Source organism: Salarias fasciatus, chromosome 11 (genome assembly GCF_902148845.1).
Source record: "Salarias fasciatus chromosome 11, fSalaFa1.1, whole genome shotgun sequence".
Lineage (NCBI taxonomy): Eukaryota > Metazoa > Chordata > Actinopteri > Blenniiformes > Blenniidae > Salarias > Salarias fasciatus.
In genome coordinates this window covers 11,210,672-11,235,741 of record NC_043755.1, presented here as the reverse complement: position 1 = coordinate 11,235,741, position 25,070 = coordinate 11,210,672, and the positions used below count along the sequence as shown (strand labels likewise).

The window sequence follows — 25,070 nt, the reverse complement described above, 5'->3', positions numbered from 1 at the left end:
TTCCAGCGATCAGAATCCGCCGCCGTTCCCAGCAGGCTGGCTTTAGGCCCAGTCGCTCCACAATCGACCACATCTCTGCCGTACGTCTGCTGATAGAGAAGACCCGTGAATTCCATAAAGATCGCCATCTGTATATCGGATTCATTGATCTGAAGGCCACCTTTGACACCGTCTGCCACTCCTCACTGTGGAACATCCTCCAAACCCTCGGAGCACCACCCAAAATCATCGCTCTGTTCAAGCTGCTCTACAGCAACGCAGAGAGCTGTGTCCGTATTAACGGTACCAACTCCAACTGGTTTACCATCTCCAGTGGCATTCGCCAGGGTTGTGTGACTGCTCCTGATCTTTTCAAATGCATCATCAATCATCTGATGTCCAAGGTCTGCGAGCGCATCCCCGGAGTCTCCTTCGGCAATTACCACCTGACTGACCTGGAATACGCTGATGATACCATCCTGCTCAGCACGACCTACAGTCAGCTGAGAGACGCTCTGGGCATTTACTGTGAGGAGGCAGCACAGCTTGGCCTCCAAGTGAGCTGGACTAAAACCAAGTTCATGCATGTCAGTGATGGACCAGATCCACCTCCCATGCAAATTGGGAGTGACATCGTAGAGCCTGTCAAGAACTTTGTGTACCTGGGGTCCATGGTGACTGACAGCGGGGACCTAAGACCAGAGATTGACCGCAGACGAGCCCTGGCAGCATCTACTCTGCAGTCTCTCTGGAAACCACTCTGGCAGCACCAGACCATCTCACGCATGACGAAACTCCGGATTCACAAATTAGCTGTATTCTCCATCCTGCTTTATGGCTCAGAAATGTGGCCCCTGAACGACACTCTGGTCACAAGAATTGATGGCTTTGACAGCAGGGCTCTTCGAACCATCGAGAACCATCAGGTGGCCCCAGCGAGTTTCAAATGAAGTGCTCAGAGCCCGCACAGGCCAGCCCCGAGCATCTTTCTTGGTCGCACAACGCCGTGCCCGCTGGCTTGGCCATGTCTTTTGTCTACCCCCAGAGCATTCTCCAGTTTGACTCAAAGGCCTCAGGCTGGAGACGACCTAAAGGGAAACCCCGCACCCGATGGCTCGACGTCGTTGTGGGCGACCTCCATCAACACAGAGTTGCTGTGGAGGATGCAGAGCAGCTGGCACAAGATCGCCAGCAATGGAAAAATCTGGTTCATCTGGTTGGGATACCCTTACCCTCACTGGAGCACTAAGTAAGTAAGTGAGTATTCATTTGAGTTTTGAATGTTGTCCAACTGTGATGAAATTGTGTCAATCGAAAAAAAAGTTGTTCCAATCGCAAAACGTGTTTTCAATCAGAAAAAAACTTCACTTCAATAAAAAAAAAACAAAAAAACATTTTCAATCAAAGAAAAAACTTGTTCAAACCCTCCAAAAAAATATTTGATACCCCAAAAAATTGCATATAAGCATGTTTTTTCTTTGATAGAATTTTTTTTCTTTTTTTTTTTTTTTTTTTTGGTTGAAAATACATTTTTTGATTGAAGTCCTATCTCTGGCCTATTTTGGCCGAGCGATGCCGAGAAGTGCGGTGCTCACATGGACTGTCAGACCGGTGCTCACATGGACCATCGGGGCGCCCCTTGTACAGCCACGGCACCCCCCCCCCCCCCCACCCCCCCACCCCCAACAGTACGTGGCGCCCCAGGCAGGGTATTGTTTGGCCTGTAGGACGGACCGACCCTGCCTAGACCACAATGTGTCGAGACCGAGACAAGACCAAGACTTTGAGGGGTCGAGACCGAGTGAAGACTGAGACCGAAACAGATCGAGACCGAGACAATTCTAAATTTTACTGAACCATTTTATTCAATGCTTATTCGTTAGTTTTCAGGTAAGTGTAAGATTGCCTGTAATAATCTTGTCTGCAACTAAAGAACAATTCAGCACGTCTCTTCAATATAGCATTATCGTGTTATTTATGTTAAATTAGCAGCTGGGGAAACCTGTCTCTGTTACCCCAATTCAGAGACACACTAGAAGACAACAGAAGACAGATCGCAGCAGATCTTCCTCTCCTGATCTTCTAGTCTGTGTGTGTCGCTCTGGAGCAGAACACACACTAGAAGATTCTTCATCAGAGAATCAGCTTCTCACTCTTCCAAATCTCGTGTAGTCAAACGTGACTTTGTGCGGTTTCCCTTCATTCCTGTGTTTACATTCATCTTCACTTCTAATAATAAGCTGAGAGCTCATTCCTTCTGTACATTCATTCATATCGGCATCGCTCTTTCAACCCCCCCCCACCCCCGGACTGCGAGGACCGTGTCAGAAAATGTTCCAGTGCAGAAGAGGAAAACATAGCTTGAGATAATTTTTCTTATAATTTACCCTCCACAATTGATAATAATTGAGCTTATTAATGTGTGTGTGTGTGTGTGTGTGTATTTATTACTTTTGACTCCAGAGTGAAGCAAATTATTAGGAACTGTCTGTGATGAATAAAACCTACTTTTTTAAATCACCAAATATCTTAAATTGTTCTTTTTGTCCCCAGACTAGACGGTTTAAACCAGAAAAAACAAGTTGAGATTTAATTACAAAAAGTTTTATTATATGTCGCTCTGTTGCTCTGAAGGCACGGAGTCCTCGGAAATTCCCTGCCCCCACCATTCTTCCATTGTGGTTAATAGGTTGCAGGACTGTCGGAGATGCAGAATGAATCAGATCTGGGTTTGGGTCTGAATGGAAGAAATACGGTTCATCCAGGAGCGATACAGTTATTGAGGATTAACCACTAACCCCCTGCATTGTTTAGGAGCTCTGGCTTTTCTTTTTCACTGTCATATAATGAATATATTTCACTGATACATATTCATGTCTCCAGCTCTGACAGCTGAGACGGGATTTTTTTTTCAAAGCAGCGCATTAACACCTGGTGAGACGGAGCTGTTCAGCCAATCGGGGAGCTCTATTCTGAGGGTGTGGACAGGTCTGCTTGGAGCTGATCGGCTCCTCTCCCAGCACCACACACCACAGGATTTGCAATCGGAAATATTAACCATGTTCATTATCTATGATCTGCCCTTCCGACGCCTCCAGAGCGGCTCCGACCGGAAAAGATCTCTCAACACACACCGCACACCACACGAAGCTCGGACCCGAACTCATTTGCATACTTCTGACCAATGGCGTCAGTTTGTTTTGAAAAGCGTGGGTGACAACTTCTGGCAACAAGTGATTTTGGAGCTGTGTGTGTGTGTGTGTGTGTGTGTGTGTGCGCGTGTGTGTGTATGTGTGTGTGTGTGTGTGTGTGTGTGTGTGTGTGTGTGTGTTCTCGTATTTCTATCCTTGTTGGGGCCAAATGTCCCCACAAGGATAGCAAAACGTGAAACGACGTGCCTTGTGGGGACCTTTTTCCGGTCCTAAGTAGGAGAAACAGTGTTTTCTTGACCATGTTGTTGTTACTGAAAAAAGTGAAAGTGCAAAAACATTTCTTTAGGGTTAGGCTTTGTTGTGGTGTGGGTTAGGGTTAGGGTAAGGGTCAGGGTTAGGGGCTAGACATGAATGGGAGTCAATGGAAGGTCCCCACAAGGATAGAAATACGAGACTGTGCGTGTGTGTGTGTGTGTGTGTGTGTGTGTGTGTACACACGCATGCATGTGCTCACACATCTAAAATTCCTGACAACACATGCTTTCACTCAGCAAAGCTGAGGACTCACTTTAAAAGAAAGGCGCACGGCGGTTCTTTTTTGGATAAACCATCTCAGTGACTTTCATTCATTTTAATTTTCGACTGTTAGCTTTAACAGCGCCGAACTGTGGTCACGGCTCCCTCAATCTGTCAATCACTATTCAGGACCTGCCTACATCCGCGGCAGCCAATCAGCTCTCAGCTTGGAAATGACACTGCAGTCTGAGCCCCCAAAAATTGCTCGGTCTCATTGAAGCGGCAAAGATATTTCAGATAATCTTAAAGAATTTATAAAAAGTGTGCCTTCAGTCCTATATGGTGACTTCTGGTGGCGCTGTGCTCCAGCTGCCCCTAAAGACCAGTCACCACTGCTTTTGATGACTAGAACTGATTTTACTTTTAGTATGGCTACCTTAAGATGCTTAGAATTATTTCATATTATAGGTGATTGTCATGTTTTCAATAAAATCCCCTGGCCTGAAACTTTGACATGAATTTCAAACCCAACAATGTTGAACTTCATGTTGAAATCAGCTACACATCAGATATATCAGCTACATGTCAATAGGATTTACAGCTCAGGGACCACACAGAAACAAACCACTGAACTCCTTTCATCACAAATAGGAATAAGATTAAAGCATTTCAGGTCACTGGGAGGATAGCTGCAGTTACATTAGAACACATGCTATTACCATAACTCTACTTTCATGACCTCTTCCTCCTCTGCTTTCAGGAGTTCCATGGAAGGTTGAATCCTGCTATGCTGCGTATACTGTCTCCTGTACAACCTGCATACGGCCAGTCATTCTGTTTCCTCCTTTCAATAACAAAATCTGAGGAAAGACCTAATCACAAATCAACATGTCAAAAAGAAGAGTAACCGACAACAGAGGAGACAGTCTGTTAATCCACAGAATCACCATTAGACGTCCTCAAATAACTTTAGACTGATCAAGCTAATGTACCAAATCTACACATACTGACATGTCTCTGGGCTGCTAAAGATGCTCTGGCACCATTAAAGAAATATATCAAAATATTAACTGTACCATCGACACAAGAACAAACATTACTGAACATCCAAGGTGTATTAGACACAGATAACCATCAGTCTCAGGAGTGTTCCATTATTTTATTTGTCCAGGAGCAGAGGTCAACAGAAATAAACAAAGAGCTGCAGAACAGGTGAATGAGAATGAAGAGGTGAGGTCTGCAAATAAAAAAAGAAAGAATGAAATCACAATTCGTGAGGTTATCTCCTAGGTTACAGATTATTAGTTACAATGGAAGTGCAATGTGTACTTATCTGATCAGGAGACCCTGGTTCTTGCTGGTGGTCCCAGTGGAGACCCTGGTCGGGTTCTTGCCGGTGGTCCAGTGTTCTCTTGTGAAGCAGAGAGAAGCCTCAGGCTCTGCGGCATCTGAAAATGAGGCCCTGCTCCACGATGTCCCAGGAGAGGCTCAGCAGTGTGACTGTCTGCCATGTCCACAGAGACAAGCTGGGGAGAATAAACAAGAAGGACATATGTAATGTCTTCATTGGCACTTCATGGCAGGACAACGTTTTTGGGCACTTTTAAAAATGCAGATGTTACCTTGTAGCCCACAAATCTGAACCTGTAGAACTTCCAGTCCTCACATAGTTGCAGTTCTGTTGGGGATAAAATGACACTTTGAGTATGTTTAACTGTGTTTTCTATGTTCAGTGTTAAATGTTCAGTGAGCTGTGAATCAAGGGGCAGTCATCTTTAAATACAAAAAAAAGTCTGCACTAAAGTATGCACATTTAAACCTGTCTTAAAATAAATTGTGTTTCCTTAATGAATAAAAGCATCTTTGATGCATTCTTCTTCATTACAGTTCAAATATAAAAACATAAAATTCATCTCTATTCACATCTTTCAATAAAACTCAAATTTCTTCTCAATCAAAAGCAACACGTGGTGCTCCCCAGGGATGATAAATATATTGATGAAGAACGTTAGCTGAGGTTCTACTAGAATGAGACCAAACAGCTTCAAAATGTTGGCGTTAGCATGTTGAGAGTAAAGTTCTTCAGGACATATCCACTTTTCAAAACAAACTACTGCCTCTTGCATATGTTTATAACATGGGATAATCACAGGGTTAAACGAGCAACCAAGTTTTCAAACTCATCACAGGTGTTGCAGAAGAAAAAGCTCTCTCTGGGTCGGAGCTTCAATTCGGCACAGACGCACATTTACACCAGCCGCACGTTGTTTTTTATTTTTTAGGGGGCCAAGCCATGGATGGCCCGGGGGCATATGCATCGCATATGCGTTCCCAGGACCAGCAGTGCTGGGAACCCTATTGAAATTGAAAAGTTTTTTTTAAATATATTTTTCCGTTGGTAAAAGTCCCGCTGCCCTAAGCTGTCCTAAGAGGAATCATCATATCGTACTCTGCCTTTAAAAAAAAGAAAGAAAGACAACAAGAATCTGAGTTAGAAGAAAAAATCAAACAACTTGAAATCACCAATGCAACTAACCCAACGGAAGAAAATGAGAAGAAATTAAGACAGTATAAATTAGAAATTAACCAAATACTGAATAAGAAAATCAGCTTTTTAATCAACAGACTCCGGCAAGAAAACTTCCACTACAATAACAAATCCGGAAAATACCTCGCAAATCAAATCAAAAGAAATAAGGAAAAATCCACCATCCCCACCATCAAGAACTCAGCAGGGAAGCCAACTAACTCACCAGATGAAATCAATCAAGTATTCAAAGAATTTTATGCAAACCTTTACTTCTCAGAAAATAACTCAAAGGATGAGGACATAACATCATTTCTCACCAGCGTTAACTTACCCCACCTTTCCCCTGAACAAAAAAATACACTAGACTCCCCCCTAACGAATGAAGAAATACACTCTGCTCTCAATAAAATGCCCAACAATAAAGCTCCTGGACCTGATGGCTTCCCTGCTGAGTTCTACAAACACTTCTGGTCCGTTTTGGCCCCACTTTTCCAGAACATGTTATCTGAAATACAACAGAACTCCAAATTTCCTCCAAACATGAACACAGCCTCCATCTCACTCCTCCTCAAACCAAATAAGGATCCCACCCTGCCTTCAAGTTATCGTCCCATTTCACTCCTCAATGTTGACATAAAGATCATCACTAAAGCACTCTCCCACAGATTAGAAAAAATAATCCCATCCATAATTCATCCAGACCAAACAGGATTCATTAAAGGAAGACATTCAGCCAATAACACACGCAGACTGTTCAATATCATGCACCATTCGGCCACACACAATCATCCAACCATCATCACCACTTTAGATGCTGAAAAAGCCTTCGATAGAGTAAACTGGTCATTTCTCATCCATACCCTCAACAGATTTGGCTTTGGGGAATCATTTATTAACTGGGTCAGAACACTCTACACTTCACCTACAGCCACAGTCATTACTAACGGACAAACTTCACAAAAATTCACTCTTCACAGGGGGACCAGGCAAGGATGTCCACTCTCCCCCTCTCTGTTTACCATTTTCATTGAACCCCTAGCAGCAGCCATCCGTCAGAACCCCCTCATTACTGGAATCCAAACTCCCAACATGCACCATAAAATCAGCCTCTATGCAGACGATATTTTACTCTTCATTCAGAACCCACAATCGTCACTATCAGAAGTAATAAAAGTTATCAACTCTTTTTCCTCTCTCTCTGACTACTCCATAAACTGGAACAAATCATCCATACTCCCATTAAACACCAGCAGTCTGGATGTGGCAGCCCTCACCACACCCATCCCCTTCTGCACAAGTCACATCACTTACTTAGGAATCCACATTTCTCCCAGACTGTCAGAGTTGATTACTTTAAATTTCACTCCATTACTCAAAACAATAAACGATGATCTCCAACGATGGATGAACATACCACTATCACTATTAGGCAGAATAGCAACAATAAAGATGACAGTCCTCCCCAAAATTAACTATCTCCTTTCAATGATCCCCTCTCACCCACCTCTCATCTGGTTTAACTCTCTTGATTCATCCATCAATAAATTCTACTGGAAAAATAAACCCCCAAGAATAAAACTGACCACACTTCAGAAAACCAAAACATTCGGCGGACTCAATGCACCAAATTTTCACCACTATTCACTAGCAAATCAACTTCAGTATATCTACAAATGGACTCACCCCACTCAGTCAGACAACACTTGGTTAGACATAGAACAGACAGTTAGTAATGAAATATATTTAGCAGATTTACCATTTCTCACTCAGTCTATCAAAAAACACCCCTGTTTCAAAAACCCCACAATATCATCAGCTCTGACAGCCTGGTGGAAATTCCACAGCATCACTGACTCCACTCTGGCACCCTCACTCTTCACCCCCATCTGGCACAACCCGGACTTCACCAGCAATAAACAACCGTTACACTTCAGCACCTGGGCAGATAAAGGGATCACTCACCTCAAACACATCTTCAACAATAACACCCTGGTCCCATTCCCGCTCCTGGTCCAGAAGTTCGGCATCAGGAGCCAACAGTTTTTACAATACCTACAGGTTTCATCATCCATCCAATCAGCAATGAAAAACAGAAACATAAACCTAGACCTCCCCCCTTCAGCTTCTACCCTCATTAATATCTCCTCTTCAAAAAAACTCTTATCTAAAATATCCAAGTTAATTTCACAGACCGATACAATATCATCTATACCTTCAGAAAAATGGCAAACAGATCTCACAATTGCTCCTGATGCCGACTTCTGGCCCCAAATTTGCAAGAACATTTTCTTCATGACAACAAATGCCAACTTACAACTCATCCAATACAAAATCATTCATAGAACACATCTGACTGGACAAAAAATGCAAAAAATGGGCTTCTCATCAACCGATAACTGTTCACACTGCACAGAAAACTGCACAGATACCTACATTCATGCAACCTGGCACTGCACACCTGTCCACCACTTCTGGAAAAACATTACAGACATCCTGTCACAAATCATGGGCTGCCACATCCCGCTTTCCCCCACCCTCTGTTTATTAGGAGACCTATCCACATCAAAACTTGATCATACAAAAAACCGCTTACTTCTCGTGGCGCTAGCTGTTGCCAAGAAAACTATCCTCATGAACTGGAAATCACGGAACTCCATACATATTACACACTGGAAAAACCTCCTCATCGACTACATCTCTCTAGAAAATACAAACTCCTCTGATACCCCCCACAACCCCATCTGGCAAACATTCATTAACTTTCTGCAGTCATGACCCACAGCAAACCACTCTCACATAGCATACTTATTGTTGTTTTTGTTATTGTTATTGTTGTTTTTGTTGTTGTTGTCATCATTATTATTGGGGGTGGCAGAGGGTGCAGTGGTGTCGGTGTTGTGGTAGCAGTGATGTCTGTTGTTGTTGTCATTATTGTTGTTACTGTTATTGTTGTTCCTATTGTTGTTATTGTTATTGTTGTTCCTATTGTTGTTATCATTGTTGTTATTGTTGTGATTGTTGTTGTTATATTGAGGTTTATTTATTTATTTTTTATATATTTTTTTTTTGCTGCAGCTGTCACTGATGGTCATGATGCTTGAGTTTGTTGCCTCCACCGCCACTGTTGATATCCTTGCGTTTGCTATTCATTTGTTTTTGCTTTGTATAATTTACTTGTTGATTTACTTTTTGTATTGTTATTATTTATTATTTTTTGTTTGTTTGTTGGTTTCCTTGGTGGTAGAGTTCTGTTGCTGTTATTATTGTTTTGATTATTTGGCTGTTGTTTTCCTTACAATTGTTTGTATATGTATGTATTGTGCACATGTGTGAATGTATGTATGAATGCAGGTATGAATGTGTATGTATATCTTTATGTATATTTATATGTGAAAAAAAAAAAGGGGTGGACTGTATATTTTTCAGGTTATGCACGCACGCACGCACGCACGCACGCACGCACGCACGCACGCACGCACGCACGCACACACACACACATACACACATACACACACACACACACACACACACAAACACACCAAATAGCTTACTCATTAGTTGTTTAGTTTCTTTTTGTTTTTGTTTTTTTGTTTTTTTTGTTTGTTTTGTTTTGTTTTGTTTTATTTTTGTTTTTTTTTTTTTTTTTTTTTTTTAAAAAGAGAAAAAAAAAAAAAAAAAAAAAAAGTCCCGCTGCAGCCCAAACCGTACATGGGAGGGCGGTGCAATTGGGTGGCTTGGTCCCAAACCATGGTCCGACGGAGGACACAAAAAATCAAATCAGTGTGCCAGCAGGTGGCGCTATAGGCCACGTAAACGCGTTTTGTTCTATAACTCCCACCCCGTGTGTCGCACATTCAAAAAAATTATATACCCAGATTCCCTGAGTAGAACTGAATCACCTGGGATAGGCCACGCCCATTTCTGCCTCAAATTTTTTTTCGTGAGATCGCAAAAACTGAAAAACATACTTTTTCGAAATCGTCCTAGGGGCTTTGTCCAATCCGCGAGAAAATTGGCAGAGAAAGTCTTCTGAAGGGTCCGACCTGAAGTTATCAAAAGAATTTTGCTACGTCAAAATATGCGCAACGTCGGCTTGACTAAATTTTGCCAGCTAGCTAGTTAAACACAAACCTTTGCTAACTAAACACAACGTTTCACAGGTCTTGGTCATAATGAATGCTAACGCCACCAAACTTGAGATCCTTGGTTACCATGTGACTGTGGGTCTATCAGCTCATTTTGCTGAATGTATATCTCCTAAACAGCATGACCGATTTTTACGAAACCTGGTAAGTGTGACCCTAATTTTTTCCTTAGGCAATATCTCAAAGTATATCACGATTGGTCAAAGTGGACGTGGCTTATTAATACAGCTAGTACATAAATGTCAAACTTTATTTTCAGCACAAGTATTTTACTGAGGACTGTGAAATTCACAGGGTATGTTTAGAAGAGCACACAGATGATCCCCCCCCCCCCCCCCCCCAATTGTGTGTCTCCTCCACTAGGTGGCGCTATAACCCATTTTGGGCTATAACTCCCAAACTGTATGTTGCACATTCAAAAAACTTATATCCCCAGATTCCCTGAGTTGAACTGAATCACCTGGGCTAGGCCACACCCATTTTCGCCTTTCTTTTTCTTTCGCTAGATCGCAAAAACTGAAAAACATACTTTTTCGAAATCGTCCTGGGGCTTTGTCCGATCCGCGAGAATATTGGCAGAGAAAGTCTTCTGTAGAGTCTGACCTGAAGTTATCAAAAGAATTTTGCTACGTCAAAATATGCGCAACGTCAGCTTGACTAAACTTTGCCAGCTAGCTAGTTAAACACAAACCTTTGCATGTCTTGGTCATAATGAATGCGAACGCCACCAAACTTGAGATCCTTGGTTGGCATGCAAGCCCGTAGTCTCTTGTGGTGGACTTCTGCAGGCTCCGTTGAACCTCGGGTCCAAGTTGCGCGGGGGGCTTGGCCCCCTATCAGCATTGCTTGCAGTTCTAGTTATTTTTTGTTTTTTGAATCCTCGTGAACGTCTGCGTGTGTCTCTTTCTGTTAGCGGATGGTGCCTTCATGGATGTTGGAATGTTCAATACTACTGAAAATAACCGGGGTTACAATGGTTTACACGTGAAGGATTTGTGTGAGGTGGAGAAAAAAACAGCCCTGGCAAAAGTCCCCCCTAAACTGACGCCTATGCTTCCGACAATCAGACCTTGTCGGCTTCTATCGGGAGGAGAAGATCAGAGCAAAATTCAGCCTGATCATCCTGTAGTGCAGCGGTTGGCAACTAGATTTGGCATCGGGCCATTTTTCTTGGGGGGGGGGGGGGCATTTGAATTGCTGGCCGGAGGAGTGGGACTCGCGCGCGTACAATCGCTGAACAGGCGAGACAGTTGACAGGCAGTTCAGCGCTTTTGTAGCTGTGGTCAGGGCTGTGTCAAGGAATTTGGGGGTCCCAGGCAAGATGGACATTGAGCCCCCCCCCCCCCCAAAAAAAAAAAAGGGTTATGGTTTCAGTTCACACACACTTTATAACAAAAACAACTTCAACAGCCTAACATTTTCAGCACCGTCATAACAACAATAACATCAATCAACAGTAAACAGTAACTATACAGTTACTATACTGCCCCGTTGGCAGGTCCCACACCTGTCACAGGGGAGATGCGCAGTCGGTATGGCCGGGTGATTAGGCCACCCTCAAGGGACTGCTGATAATGGTTTTGTTAGGATTTATGTTGGTTCTCCCTTTAGGCGCGGGGTCCCTTCTGAAAGTTTGGGGGGGGGGGGGGGGGGGGGGCTGTGTGGTGTCTGTTGAGAGGGAGTCTCCTCACATTAGAAGGGGCGGGGTTTGGTGACGTTCGGAGGTGTGTTGCATGGGCGGTGGGGTTAAATAGGCAGAAGTGTTGTATTGAAGGGTCGTCCTGGATGTCAGCTGTCACCGTGTGTGCCGGAACAATAAACCTCGCCTGAATCAGATCCATCGCCTACCTCCTCCTTCCGCAATCACCACATTGGTGACCCTGAACATTCGAGCGGCATGTCTGTGGAGTTGGGCGACGGTGCGGGAGCGTAGGCCGCTCCCGCTGTGTTCGCCACGGCGATCACGCTGCCGGACTTTTGGCAGCACGATCCTAAACCATGCTTTCAGCACGCTGAGGCCCAGTTCCACCTGAGAGGCATCACAGCTGACGAGACGTGGTATTATTGCGTGGTGGCGGCTCTGGATTCCTCCATGACCCGCCGCGTGATGTGATTCCTGCGGGAGCCGCCGGCCCAGGGCAAGTACGCCGCCCTGAAGACGCAGCTCCTTCGTCCGGTTCAGCTGTCTGACGTGGAGCGAGCGGACCGGCTGTTCTCCATTAACGGCTTGGGGGACAGCAAGCCGTCTCAGCTGATGGAGAGCATGTTAGCACTCCTGGGATCCGGTGACGCGTCTTTCCTGTTCATCCACCTGTTCCTGCGTCATCTCCCGGCCGCGGTGCGCACCGCTTTGGCCACCTTGTTCCTGTTACACACGAGGGACTACCGCGGTCTGGCGGAGGAGGCCGACAGGATCCTGGTCGCGTCGCGCGCACTCAGCATCCATGCTGCGGGCCCGCCGGGGCTACAGCACCAGCCGGAGGAGGACGCACCTGCGGCGGTTTCAGCTGTTTGGGATCAGCGCACAGAGGACAGGACACTGTGTTTTTTCCACCGGCGGTTCGGCTCCCAGGCGAGGCGCTGCAAGCCGCCGTGCTCATTCCCGGTGAAAAGGCGGACCCAGTGCTCAGTAGCGGCCGTGGGCACTGGGGAGGTGAACAAGCTGCTGTTTGTTAAAGACACCTTGTCTGGGAGGCATTTCCTCGTCGACATGGGCGCTCAGCGGAGCATTCTGCCGGCTTCTGTCACGGACAGAGACAGTGGGAGGCATGGCCCGCAGCTGGATGCCGCTAACGGGACTTCCATCCGCACGCATGGCACCAGGTATGCGACTGTATGTTTTGATGGACAGCAGTTCGGCCGGGACTTTGTGATGGCGGATGTGGCCATGCCGATTCTCGGGGCTGATTTCCTGTGTGCGCATGGATTGTTAGTGGACATTGTGAACCACTGCTTGGTTGACGCATTCTCTTTCGCCTCCTACTCATGCACTTTGGGAAAAGGGGGTTTGCTGTCACTCACTAATGGTCTGCCTACTGGGGATGTGTACCAGCAGCTCCTGACCGAGTTTCTGGATCTCTTAGTCCCCACTTTCTCAGCCTCCCTCATCAAACACTGAGTGGAACATTACATCCCCACGGCTGGGCTGCCGGTTTATGCGGACCCTCGCCGGCTGAATGCGGCTAAGCTGGTGATTGCCAGGGAGGAGTTTTCCACAATGGAGCGGCTGGGTATTGTGCGCTGCTCTGACAGCCCGTGGGCCTCACCTCTGTACATGGTCCCAATATTGGATGGCAGCTGGAGGCCGTGTGGTGATTTTCGGCGCCTAAATAACATCACCAAGCATGATCGGTACCCCATTCTGCATATCCAGGATTTTTCGGTCCACCTGGCCGGGAAGGTTATCTTTTCCAAGGTGGATTTGGTGAGGGGCTACCACCAGGTCCCGGTCCACTCTTAGGATGTGCCCAAGACTACAGTGATCACTCCATTTGGGCTGTTCGAGTTCCTGCGGATGCCATTTGGGCTTAAGGGGGCGGCACAGACCTTCCAGATGGACTCTGTGCTGAGGGGCTTGTTGTTCCTGTTTGTTTATCTGGATGATATCCTGGTGGCCAGCGCCTCAGCCGAGGAGCACCTGTTGCACTTAAGTCAGCTCTTTGAGAGGCTTACTAAGCATCCGGCCAAATGTCGGCTCGGACTCTCTGAGATCGAGTTCTTTGGTCATCACGTCTCCTCGCGCGGGGTGGTTCCATTGCCCGCTAAGGTGGAGGTGATCGCCACTTTTTCTCGTCCTCACACCATCAAGTCCCTGCAGGAATTCCTTGGCATGGTGAACTTCTACAACCGCTTTATCGCGCGCGCAGCCGACCTGATGCGCCCCCTGTATGAAGCGCTGAGCGGGGCAACAGCTAAGCAGGACATGGACTGGACCCCTGAGAGAGTGCTGGCGTTTCAGAGGGCCAAGGCTGCACTCTCCAATGCCGCCATGCTGGCACACCTGTCCCCAGCGGCGCTGGTTGCGCTCACCACGGATGCCACAGATTACCCAGTGGGGGCGGTCTGTGAGCAGTGGGTGGATGGAGCCTGGCAGCCTCTTGCATTTTTCAGCAAGCAGCTGCGGGACAGTGAGAGGAAATATAGCACGTTTGATCGGGAACTTTTGGCTCTTTTTCTGGCCACACTCCATTTTCGATTCCTGCTGGAAGGACGGCGGTTCACCGCTTTTGTGGACCACAAACCCCTCACGTGCGCCATGGCCAAGACCACGGAGCCATGGTCTGCCAGACAGCAACGCCACCTCTCTGCTATTTCAGAGTTCACTACGGACATTCGTCATGTTGCTGGTAAAAGCAATGCCGTCGCGGACTGCCTCTCCCGGGCGCATGTGAGCTCTGTGCAGCTGGGAGTGGATTATGCCGCAATGGCCGCCGATCAGCAGACTGATCCAGAGATCTTCGTAAGAGGTCTTCGTAAGAAGACTACGGATGTGGGCCACATCTGGGCCAAAACATCGTTGCTATCTGGGACAGGCGTACAAGACAGCTACTACAGGGTTGCGACTGTGGGATGTGTTGTTCCAGAGCTGCGGCATGAAGCTCATCTGTGATGTCTCCACGGGTCAGCCATGCCCTATGGTGCCTGCCGGCTGGCGCCGCCGCGTGTTTGATGCCATCCACGCGCTGTCGCACCCTGGGGTGAAGGCGTCGGTGAAGCTGGTGGGAGCGAAGTTTGTCTGGCCGGGCCCTCGGAAGGACGTCAGAGGCTGGGCAGCCTCCTGTGTGGCGTGTCAGCGGGCCAAAATTCACCGCCATACCAAGGCCCCTCTGGAACCGTTCTTTGTGCCTGAGAGAACATTCAACGACATCGACCTAGACTTGGTGGGTCCCCTTACCCCCTCCCAGGGCTTCACTCACATCCTGACCATGGTGGACCGGACGACCAGGTGGCCGGAGGTGGTTCCGCTGGCTTCGACGACTGCGGCGGAGGTGGCACGGGCCTTCATTTCCACCTGGGTGGCCCGGTTTGGATCTCCGCTGGACGTTGCATCGGATAGAGGTCCTCAGTTCACCTCTGAGCTCTGAACGCCGGTGGCGAGGAGCCTTGGGGTGCAGCTGCACCGCACCACGGCGTTCAACCCTCAGGATAATGGGTTGTGCGAGCATTTCCACCGCTCTATGAAGGCTGCCCTCCGCGCCTCCCTTACAGACTGCAACTGGGTGGATCGGCTGCCATGGGTCCTGCTTGGCCTGCGTTCGGCCCCGAAGGAGGATCTGCAGGCATCCTCTGCTGAGCTGGTCCTGGGTCAGCCCTTGCGGGTCCCCAGAGAATTCCTCCCGGATCCTTCAGGGCCCTGGTCCGTGGCGGCTGGGCGGCCGGGTTTAGTAGGGGCCGGTCGGGATTTTGACCCGGTTCCTACTCACCACTGCCTCCCCTGCTCCTATATCCCGAAGACTTTGATGGTGGCTGCATATGTGTTTGTCCTCCATGATGACCACCAGGCTCCGCTACAGCCTCCTTACGACGGTCCGTTCCGCGTCCTGGAGGCGGGGCCTAAGAACTTTGTGTTGGACACGGGTGGTCGGCCGGTTCGGGCCTTGGTGGATCGCCTAAAGGCTGCCCATGTTCTGCCGGAGGAGCCAGTGGAGGTGGCTCAGCCCCCGGGGCGTCTTCCCAAGTCGTCTGCGGCTGTGGGGGCTCCTGCCCCTGTTGCCCCGTTGGCAGGTCCCACACCTGTCACAGGGGAGATGCGCAGTCGGCATGGCCGGGTGATTAGGCCACCCTCGAGGCACTGCTGATAATGGTTTTGTTAGGATTTCTGTTGGTTCTCCCTTTAGGCGCGGGGTCCCTTCTGAAAGTTTGGGGGGGGGGGGGGGGGCTGTGTGGTGTCTGTTGAGAGGGAGTCTCCTCACATTAGAAGGGGCGGGGTTTGGTGACGTTCGGAGGTGTGTTGCATGGGCGGTGGGGTTAAATAGGCAGAAGTGTTGAATTGAAGGGACTTCCTGGATGTCAGCTGTCACCATGTGTGCGGGAAAAATAAACCTCACCTGAATCAGATCCATCGCCTACCTCCTCCTTCTGCAATCACCACAATATAAATAAAACTACACACACACATTGTATGTAAAGTTAACCTTTCAGGCCATCATGTTCAAGTTGATAAATTCGCTTTATCCTTGGATTTGTTTTATATTTTGCCGACTGCATGGCTTATGAAACCGGCTGGCTGCTGCGTGCTGTCAGCTACTACTGAGAGGGGCCCCATTGAGGGGGGATCCCGACTCCTGACAGTGTCATTGCACCTTGGCTCCCAAGGCGTGCTCACATGGTTTGTCGTTGCATTTTATTCATAACAGTTGTTGTCTTGGGGCCCCAGGCCAGCAGGGGGCCCCAGGTAATTGCCTGGTTTGCCTGCCTTATCGTGACGGCTCTGGCCGTGGTCTCGGCTGGTCTTGCCATAAAATCCAGAGTCGTCTGTGCCCGAGACCGAGACAAGACCGAGTAAAAATGTGGTCGAGTGCGAAACGAGACCGAGATCTTGAAAAAGTGGTCTCGAGGCCAATCTCGAGTACTACAACACTACCAGGCTGTCTTTAAGAGTATCTCTAAGTTTAAGTTTTACAGAATCACACAAACAAGATCAAATGTATCGACACATTCGATAAAGAAATGTTCACATGGCTATTTAGACACAAAGATGTGATTGTGAGAAGACCCAGTTATTATGATGTGTATGATGTTTACTGACATTTGTTTACTTCTATTATGTACCTGCAGGAAATTAGAATCAAGCACTGCCACAATCACCCACACGATGTTTATCTGCAACAGAGCCTTCATCGCCTCACGCAGCCCGAGGTGAGAAAGGAAGACAAAACCACATTTCCGCCGGTCTCGAGACCACTTTTTTAAGATCTCGGTCTCGTCTTGCACTCAACCACATTTTTACTCGGTCTTGTCTCGGTCGGCACAGAGGACTCGGGATTTTACGGCGAGAACAGCCGAGACCACGGCTACAAAAGCGCTGAACTGCCTGTCAACTGTCGCGCCTGCTCAGCGATTGTACGCCACGGATGGACGTGCGGGAGCCCCACTCCTCCGGCCCGCAATTCAAATGTCCAAAAAAAAAAAAAAAATGGCCCGATGCCAAATCTAAGTACCGACCGCTGCACTACAGGATGATCAGGCTGAATTTTGCTCTGATCTTCTCCTCCCGATAGAAGCCGACAAGATCTGATTGTCAGAAATATGCAAATAAGTTCGGGTACTAGCTTCGTGTGGTGTACGGTGTGTTCAGAGAGATTTTTTCCGGTCGGAGCCACTCGGGAGGCGTCGGAAGGGCAGATCGTAGATAATGAACATGCTTAATGATTCTGATTGCAAATATTGTGGTGTGTGTGGTGCTGAGAGAGGAGCCGATCAGCTCCGAGCAGACCTGTCCACACCCTCAGAACAGAGCTCCCTGATTGGCTGAACAGTTCCGTCTCACCAGGTGTTAATGCGCTGCTTTGAAAAAAAATCCCGTCTCAGCTGTCAGAGCTGGAGACATGAATATATATCAGTGAAATATATTCATTATATGACAGCGAAAAAGAAAAGCCAGAGCTCCTAAACAGTGCAGGAGGTTAGTAGTTAATCTTCAATAACTGTATCGCTCCTGGATGAACCGTATTTCTTCCATTCAGACCCAAACCCAGATCTGATTCATTCTGCATCGCCGCCAGTCCTGCAATAATCCCAATGTTTTAAAGCAACACTAAGGAACTTTCAGTTTTCATTGATTTTGGCGGTGCCAGTGGACAAAAGCGGTAGTGTTTTGCCTGAAGGAATACTACAGTTCCCATGAGGACTAGCGCGTGGCGTCGTAAATTGCTGCTCCCGGTGGCATGCTGTCGGACTAAACTCGCCTTGATTTGTTTCCAGTGGCTGTGTGAAGGACGGATAGCGACGAGGTAATGAATCTAATGGTGGCTAAACAATCTTATATCATGATGTGACGCATGCCGTAAAGCAGTCCTCACATTTGGAGTTTTTTAGTGTGCAGGGTTCCTACCACCCTCCTCACAGCTGCTCGGTCCAAGTGAAAGCAATACTGACGCCCTCAGCCCGTGACAGAGGGGTCATTCAACTAGTTGTAAGTCGATGTATCATCACAAAAGATATTCAAATGTTTTATTAAGGTTAAAAAGTTCCTTAGTGTCGCTTTAATTCATCTCAATTATTTACCGTCACAGAAGAAGAGGTGGGGGGGGGGGGGACTTTCCGAGGACTCCGTGCCTTCAAAGCGACAAAGCGACGTATAATGAAACTTTTTGTAATCAAATCTGTACGTGTTTTTTCTGGTTTAAACCATCTAGTCTGGGGACAAAAAGAATGATTTAAGATTTTGGTGATTTAAAAAAGTAGGTTTTATTCATCACAGACCGTTCCTAATAATTTGTTCCACTCTGGAGTCAAAAGTAATAAACACAGACACACACAGACACACACAGACAGACACACACACACACAGACAGACAGACAGACACACACACACACACACACACACACACACACACACACACACACACACACACACACTCATAAGATTATCTCAAACTATGTTTTCTTCTTCTGCACTGAACATTTTCTGACAGGGTCCTCACAGTCCCGGGGGGGGGGGGGGGGGGGGGGGGGGGTTTGACAGAGCGATGCCGATATGAATGAATGATGAATGTACAGAAGGAATGAGCTCTCCCCTTATTATTATAAGTGGAGATGAATGTAAACACAGGAATGAAGGGAAACCGCACAAAGTCACGTTTGGCTACACGAGATTTGGAAGAGTGAGGAGCTGATTCTCTGATGAAGAATCTTCTAGTGTGTGTTCTGCTCCAGAGCGACACACACACGAGAAGATCAGGAGAGGAAGATCTGCTGCGATCTGTCTTCTGTTGTCTTCTAGTGTGTCTCTGAATCGGGGTTACAGAGACAGGTTTCCCCAGCTGCTAATAACAAGACAATGCTGTATTGAAGAGACGTTCTGAATTGTTCTTTAGTTGCAGACAAGATTATTACAGGCAATCTTACACTTACCTTAAAACTAATGAATAAGCATTGAATAAAATGGTTCAGTAAAATTTAGATTTGTCTCGGTCTCGATCTGTTTTGGTCTTGGTCTTGACTCGGTCTCGACCCCTCAAAGTCTTGATCTTGTCTCGGTCTCGACACACTGTGGTCTCGGCCATGTCCAGGTCACGGCTTAGGTGGTCTCGACTACAACACTAGCTGCAACACAACAAATGCCAACTAATGACAGTACCTCAATATATAAGGTAAAATACAAATAGACATGAAAAGTACCACGGCACTTCAGAACTGTACTGATGATGTGGAAGTGATTGGAAAAGAAAATTACAAGATAAAAGAGGACTGAATCCAAAGACAGCATCAGGACTGTGGCAGTGGCATTGTGAACACACAGAGGTCCGTACTTATTTACAACTGCAGGAGTATTTCTAATAGGAGTCACAGAGCTACAGGAAGGAAATCACTGGTCAAAGTGTTTACAAGCAACAAAAACAGATGTGAGGTTAGAAACCCAAAGACGTGTCTTCAAATTGACTGCTGATAAGTATTTCAGCTGTAATGATGACTACGTCTTCTGTGAGCTTTCAGGGGAGGCGTCACTGTGATCAAATGCAGAGTTACGACAGGATGAAATGCAAATGAGATCTTCAGGCTGAGAATAAATTCACGTAGATAAGTTTGTGGGAGGAGATGCTTTCTTAACAAACACCAGAAAGAAGTGAACATCAGCTCTTGTTTGCATTTTGGTTATCACTACACAGAATGCAAATTGCTTCTGGGACATAACATTTTATATCAGCCTTACACTTTACAAACCTGCAGTCCTTTGTGCGAGGAACAGGAAGGAGGATTAGTTGTGTTCAAGCCCGAAGATCTGATTAACTTTTACTGATTGGTAAGTTAATATTTTTGGATTATAAGACTAAACTGTAATAAACCTTTATCTGATTTGAGTATAAAATGTGACTGCAACAAACATAGGTGAGGTGTTATTAATGTCTACAAAACAGCAGGTTAGAATTTTTCAATGATTCTTTAAAATGTATAATTGTGACAGTTTTGCATACACTACATTACCAAAGTAATTGCTCACCTGCCTTGACTCACATATGAAGTTAAGTGCCATCCCTTTCCTGACGTTGGTGGAGAAGGCCTGGCTCTCAGTCTCCGCTCTGATTCATCCCAAAGGTGTTCTGTCGGGTTTTGGTCAGGACTCTGTGCAGGCCAGTTCATCCACGCCAGACTCCGTAATCCATGTCTTTATGGGCCTTGCTTTGTGCACTGGTGCAGTCATGTTGGAAGAGGAAGGGGCCCGCTCCAAACTGTTCTCTCAAGGTTGGGAGCATGGAATTGTCCAAAATGTTTTGATATCCTGAAGCATTCAAATTTCCCGAGTGATGCCGAGCAGTGTGGTGCGACGGAGCGCCACAGAGTGGGGCGGCCCAGAGCAGTGCTCACACGGAACATGGAGCGTGGGGGCGCCCCTTGTACGGCCGTGGACCGTGCCGCCCCCCACCCCCCGGACACTGCGCCCTAGGTGGCCTTCTAGTTCGACTATGCCTAGGACCGGCCCTGCGCCTCAGCAACTGCTGACCCCTCTCCGTCAGTTTACATGGGCGACCACTTCGTGGCCGAGTTGCTGTTGTTCCCAAAATCCTGTGTTTGCTGGATTTTCCAAGACGTACTATTCCTTGTTTTAGATAAAACAGTATCGGAGTGATGTTTTCATTTTATGTCATCCCAAAGGCATTAATGTAGAAAAGTAGCCTATTCCCGCTAACTGTTGATGCAAACAGAGATTTTCATTTATGTTTGTGGGTTTTTTTTCTTTTTCAATCCAGGTTGGGTATGGATCCTGTTGTAAAGAACGAGATCATTCTGGCGGTCAGCATCGTTTCCTTCCTGATCGGCTTCCCTGCCAATCTCCTGGCTCTCTTCGCCTTCAGTTCAAAGATCCACTCCAAACCACATCCGACAGACATCCTGCTGCTCAACCTGGCCGTCTCTGACCTGCTCTTCTTGATCATCCTCCCTCTCAAAATGCACGAAGCTGCTTCTGACATGGAGTGGACCCTGCCAAACTTCATGTGCTCCATCACCGCCTTTGTTTTTTTCTCTTCGATCTATACCAGCATGCTGCTCCTAACAGCAGTCAGCGTGGTTCGTTACGTTGCAGTCGTGCACCCAGTCTCCTACCACAGGTTGCAGAAACCCATGTACACGGTAGTGATCGGCATTGTGATCTGGCTGACCTCTGCAGCTCATTGCAGCATTGTATTCATCACCCAGCACCACCCATCCAGGAATAACTCTCACGTGTGCTACGCAGACTTCACAGAAGAGCAGCTGACGGTCCTTCTACCAGTGCGTTTGGAGATGTTTGTTCTGCTTTCCCTTATCCCTTTAGTAATTTGCTTTTACTGTTACACACGCTGCATCGTGGTTCTGTACAGCCGCCCCAGGATATCCAGTCAGAAGAAGCAGAGGGCCATAGGCATGGCGCTGGGGACCCTTGCCGTCTTCTTCATTTGCGTTTTGCCGTATAGCTTCTCTCATTTATGGGGTTACGCACAGGGTGTGAGCCCAAGCTGGAGGGATTACGCCTTACTGCTCTGCACTTTAAACACATGTATCGATCCTATCATTTCTTACTTTTCCTCCTCTGCCTTTCGTTGCACTAGTCGAGGGTTCGTTCTCAGAAGAGCTGGACAAGTAGTTCCAGATCAGCAAAGGCCATGCACAACGTCTGGCGATGAGTAAAAGATCCTTTAAATATTGTGAATGCATATCAAGCTTTGGCGTTACTGTTTCTGTGCAAATAATTACAAGATCATAAATTGTATATGTACACATTCAGTTGTTCATTTTGGAAAAAATAAAACTTTGAAATGCCTTTATGGGTGTAACCCTGCTGAAATGTTGAAATACATTTCATATAAATAGTTCATGGTTGATTTAAAAAAACAAAATGTTAAGAAGATGTAAAAAGTCATTTGTTTTGATTGTGTTTTAAAAAATTGTTAAATTCATTTTAAATTGTGTTTGAAAAAGAGAATGTTTCATGTCATGATGTAAGCACCAAAAAAGAGAGAGCATTATTTTATTTTAATGTAAGATTGATTTTGTTAAAACCGGGATGTTTTGGTCATGTGACCTGACGGCGGAGGGATACAGAAAGTGCTGCGGCACGCGGGAGGAGAGGAGACACGCATGCTCGAGGAAAGAGAGGAAAACAGTTCATTTCTGTGAGTTTTGGAGTGCTTGTACGCTGGATTGTCGGCCTGACAGTCTGGGAAGCGACAGGTAGAAGTGGGAGCGGCAGTTAATTTCGGCCTGAAGTTTGTTACTGTCCGTTTTCAGTCAGAAGCTGCCTCACTGGCTAAGTGCAGGCTAAAGCTAGCCGACACGTTTTGGGACTGTTTGCATGCAGCTGTTAGCTAACGCAGCTAGCCACGTAGCTGTGAGTCCGTTCCGGTCTGGAAACAAGAGGACAACCAGATAGCACTCTGAGCTGCCTGGGATGCTCAGAGTTCCTCTGGCAGCGTTGGAGAACCATCACAAACCGTGAGGACATGGAGGAGGATCCCTGTGTGTGTGCTTCAATTCTCATCCGCACTGAGGTGAACTGACTGGAACATTGCTCTGGAAAAAGGTACTTTTCTTCTTTATTTTATTTCATCTGTGGAAGGCTCGGACCCTTAAGTTTGGGTTCCAACGTTCTCAAGCCACGACTCAGGCCTGCAACGTTTGTTATTTTAAGGGGGTGCCGGCTTAATTTTGATAAAAGGTTTGAGACTGAAACTGAGACACTGCTGAGGTATAATATTTTATTTGCTGGAGAAAAACCTTGGTTATTGAAGTGTGTTGCATTTGTGTTGACTTTATACAAGGGTGCTCATATCTGTTTTATTATACTGGTTTTGTTTACAATTATTTTCTTTTATTAAATTCAGAATTTGCTTTTTCCATACTAAGGTTTCTGTTGTGATTTGAGGTGCCATTTACTCAATTGCTAAATCCAAAAATATCACACAAATATACAAGAGTATTACTGAACCGAACCTAGGGCCCATCCTCTTAAAGAGTAGGATTGGAAGGGCTACATGGGTTTAATGTAGCCTAATCCTGTCTTCTTTTCCAAACATCTGTTGAAAATTGTAACACAAAACCACAAGTCCGGATAAACTGGTTAGGAGGGCTGGTTCAGTGGTTGGGGGGTCATTGGACACTGTGGGGGCGGTGGTGGAGAGGTGCATGGGCAGAAAGTTAATGTCCATCCTCAGTAACACCAGGCACCCTCTACATGAGACTCTGTCTGCTCAGAGGAGCCACAGATCAGGCCGTCTCCTCTCAGTGCGCTGTAGGACGAGCACTTTAGGAGATCAATCATTCCTGCTGCCATTCGATTGTATAATGAGCACTGTTAATGTAACATATGTGCTGGGTTTATACATGGGATTCTACTTTTTTTTCTGTTGTTTTTAAATGCTATTTATTATTATTCTGTCGTGTTTTATGTGCTGCTACTGAATGACCCTTGAATTTCCCCATATGGGGATTAATAAAGTATCTATCTCTATCTATCTCGTTTGGAGCACATATGCAAATTTCCTATTTTTATTAACTGCCAGCATGTTGTTTCTTTTTGCATGTGAACAGAGACCCTCTGTGACTTTCCCACATTATTTCCATTGTAGCTTAACGTGGGCCAGCCACTCTTCTGCACTCATGCATTCTGTAGGCACACATGTAGAATATACCTGCAAAAACCAAACAAAAGTTCACTGTTACTAGAGCTTATGGTGGTGATCAGACCATCTCTGTTTCCCACAGAGAGGTCAAGTGTGTTTATCAACCAACCTGCAAAGAAGGTCATGAGCAGTGCCACCCAGCCTAGTATGTAGGACCAAGAGAAACGCCAGTCACCGAAGCGCTTGCACAGGAAATTCACTGTCACCCCGGTGTAAATGGCCATTGCAAGCAGTACAAAGAGAGCTGGAGTGATTGACAGAAAATGACATGTTAGAATTTCATATCTCTCTGGTAATATTCACATAAAAAACTTATTTAACTTTGTTATGTAACTTGGTTTCTGTGTAACCGCTGGTCAGCTTACTACCTTAGGAGTATTTAGGCTCTGTGGAGGGGGGCTCATCCACCCACTTACCTGCTCCGATACAACATTCATGGTTAATGTGGAGTCAAAAACTAAATGTGGCACTGAATGGTCACTGTTTCCATGACTCACTTGAAATAAAGAACATGATTCCGGCGGCGAATGAGCGGTTGAACCTCTCAAAAGCAGAGAAGTGGGCAAATGAGAGGATTCTCGCAATGATGCCAGCAAAGCAAGACATGGCGGACAGGATCATGAAGGCACGAGTGGCGTTCCAGTAGGCTGAGGACGAATACGACAAGGACAGACAGAGTACTATCAATGTATGTGCAGGAAGTAGCTCGATAGATGATTACAAACCCATATAGACGGAGTTAAAGTGAGTTTAGGATTCAATGACACTAAAAAACTCATCTAATATCTTGTTTATTACACTGCAGTAATGCTATGATTCCAAGGGTGGAAAAATTTATTATTTCACATAAATACTGTATTCCAGAGGTGAAAGACTTGTTAAAAAAAAAAAAAAAAAAACACACAACTGAAAGAACATCATTCCTATA

The 25,070-nt window shown here is 46.4% G+C and overlaps 2 protein-coding genes across 2 annotated transcripts; one reads left to right on the top strand and one right to left on the bottom strand.

Annotated features, from left to right (window-relative positions):
• Positions 1 to 20,116: 20,116 nt before the first annotated feature.
• Positions 20,117 to 22,284, top strand: LOC115396784 (free fatty acid receptor 2-like). The gene is made up of 2 exons (XM_030102805.1): positions 20,117 to 20,286; positions 21,233 to 22,284. Exon 2 carries the CDS (start codon positions 21,240 to 21,242, stop codon positions 22,149 to 22,151), a length of 912 nt encoding a protein of 303 aa, XP_029958665.1. The 5' UTR covers positions 20,117 to 20,286; positions 21,233 to 21,239; the 3' UTR covers positions 22,152 to 22,284.
• Positions 22,285 to 24,089: 1,805 nt separating this feature from the next.
• LOC115396785 (lens fiber membrane intrinsic protein-like) lies at positions 24,090 to 24,802 on the bottom strand. The gene is made up of 3 exons (XM_030102806.1): positions 24,640 to 24,802; positions 24,252 to 24,386; positions 24,090 to 24,151 (listed from the first exon to the last, which is right to left on the bottom strand). The coding sequence occupies exons 1-3, from the start codon at positions 24,761 to 24,763 to the stop codon at positions 24,090 to 24,092; spliced, it is 321 nt and encodes a 106-aa protein (XP_029958666.1). The 5' UTR covers positions 24,764 to 24,802.
• Between the last annotated feature and the right edge of the window lie 268 nt (positions 24,803 to 25,070).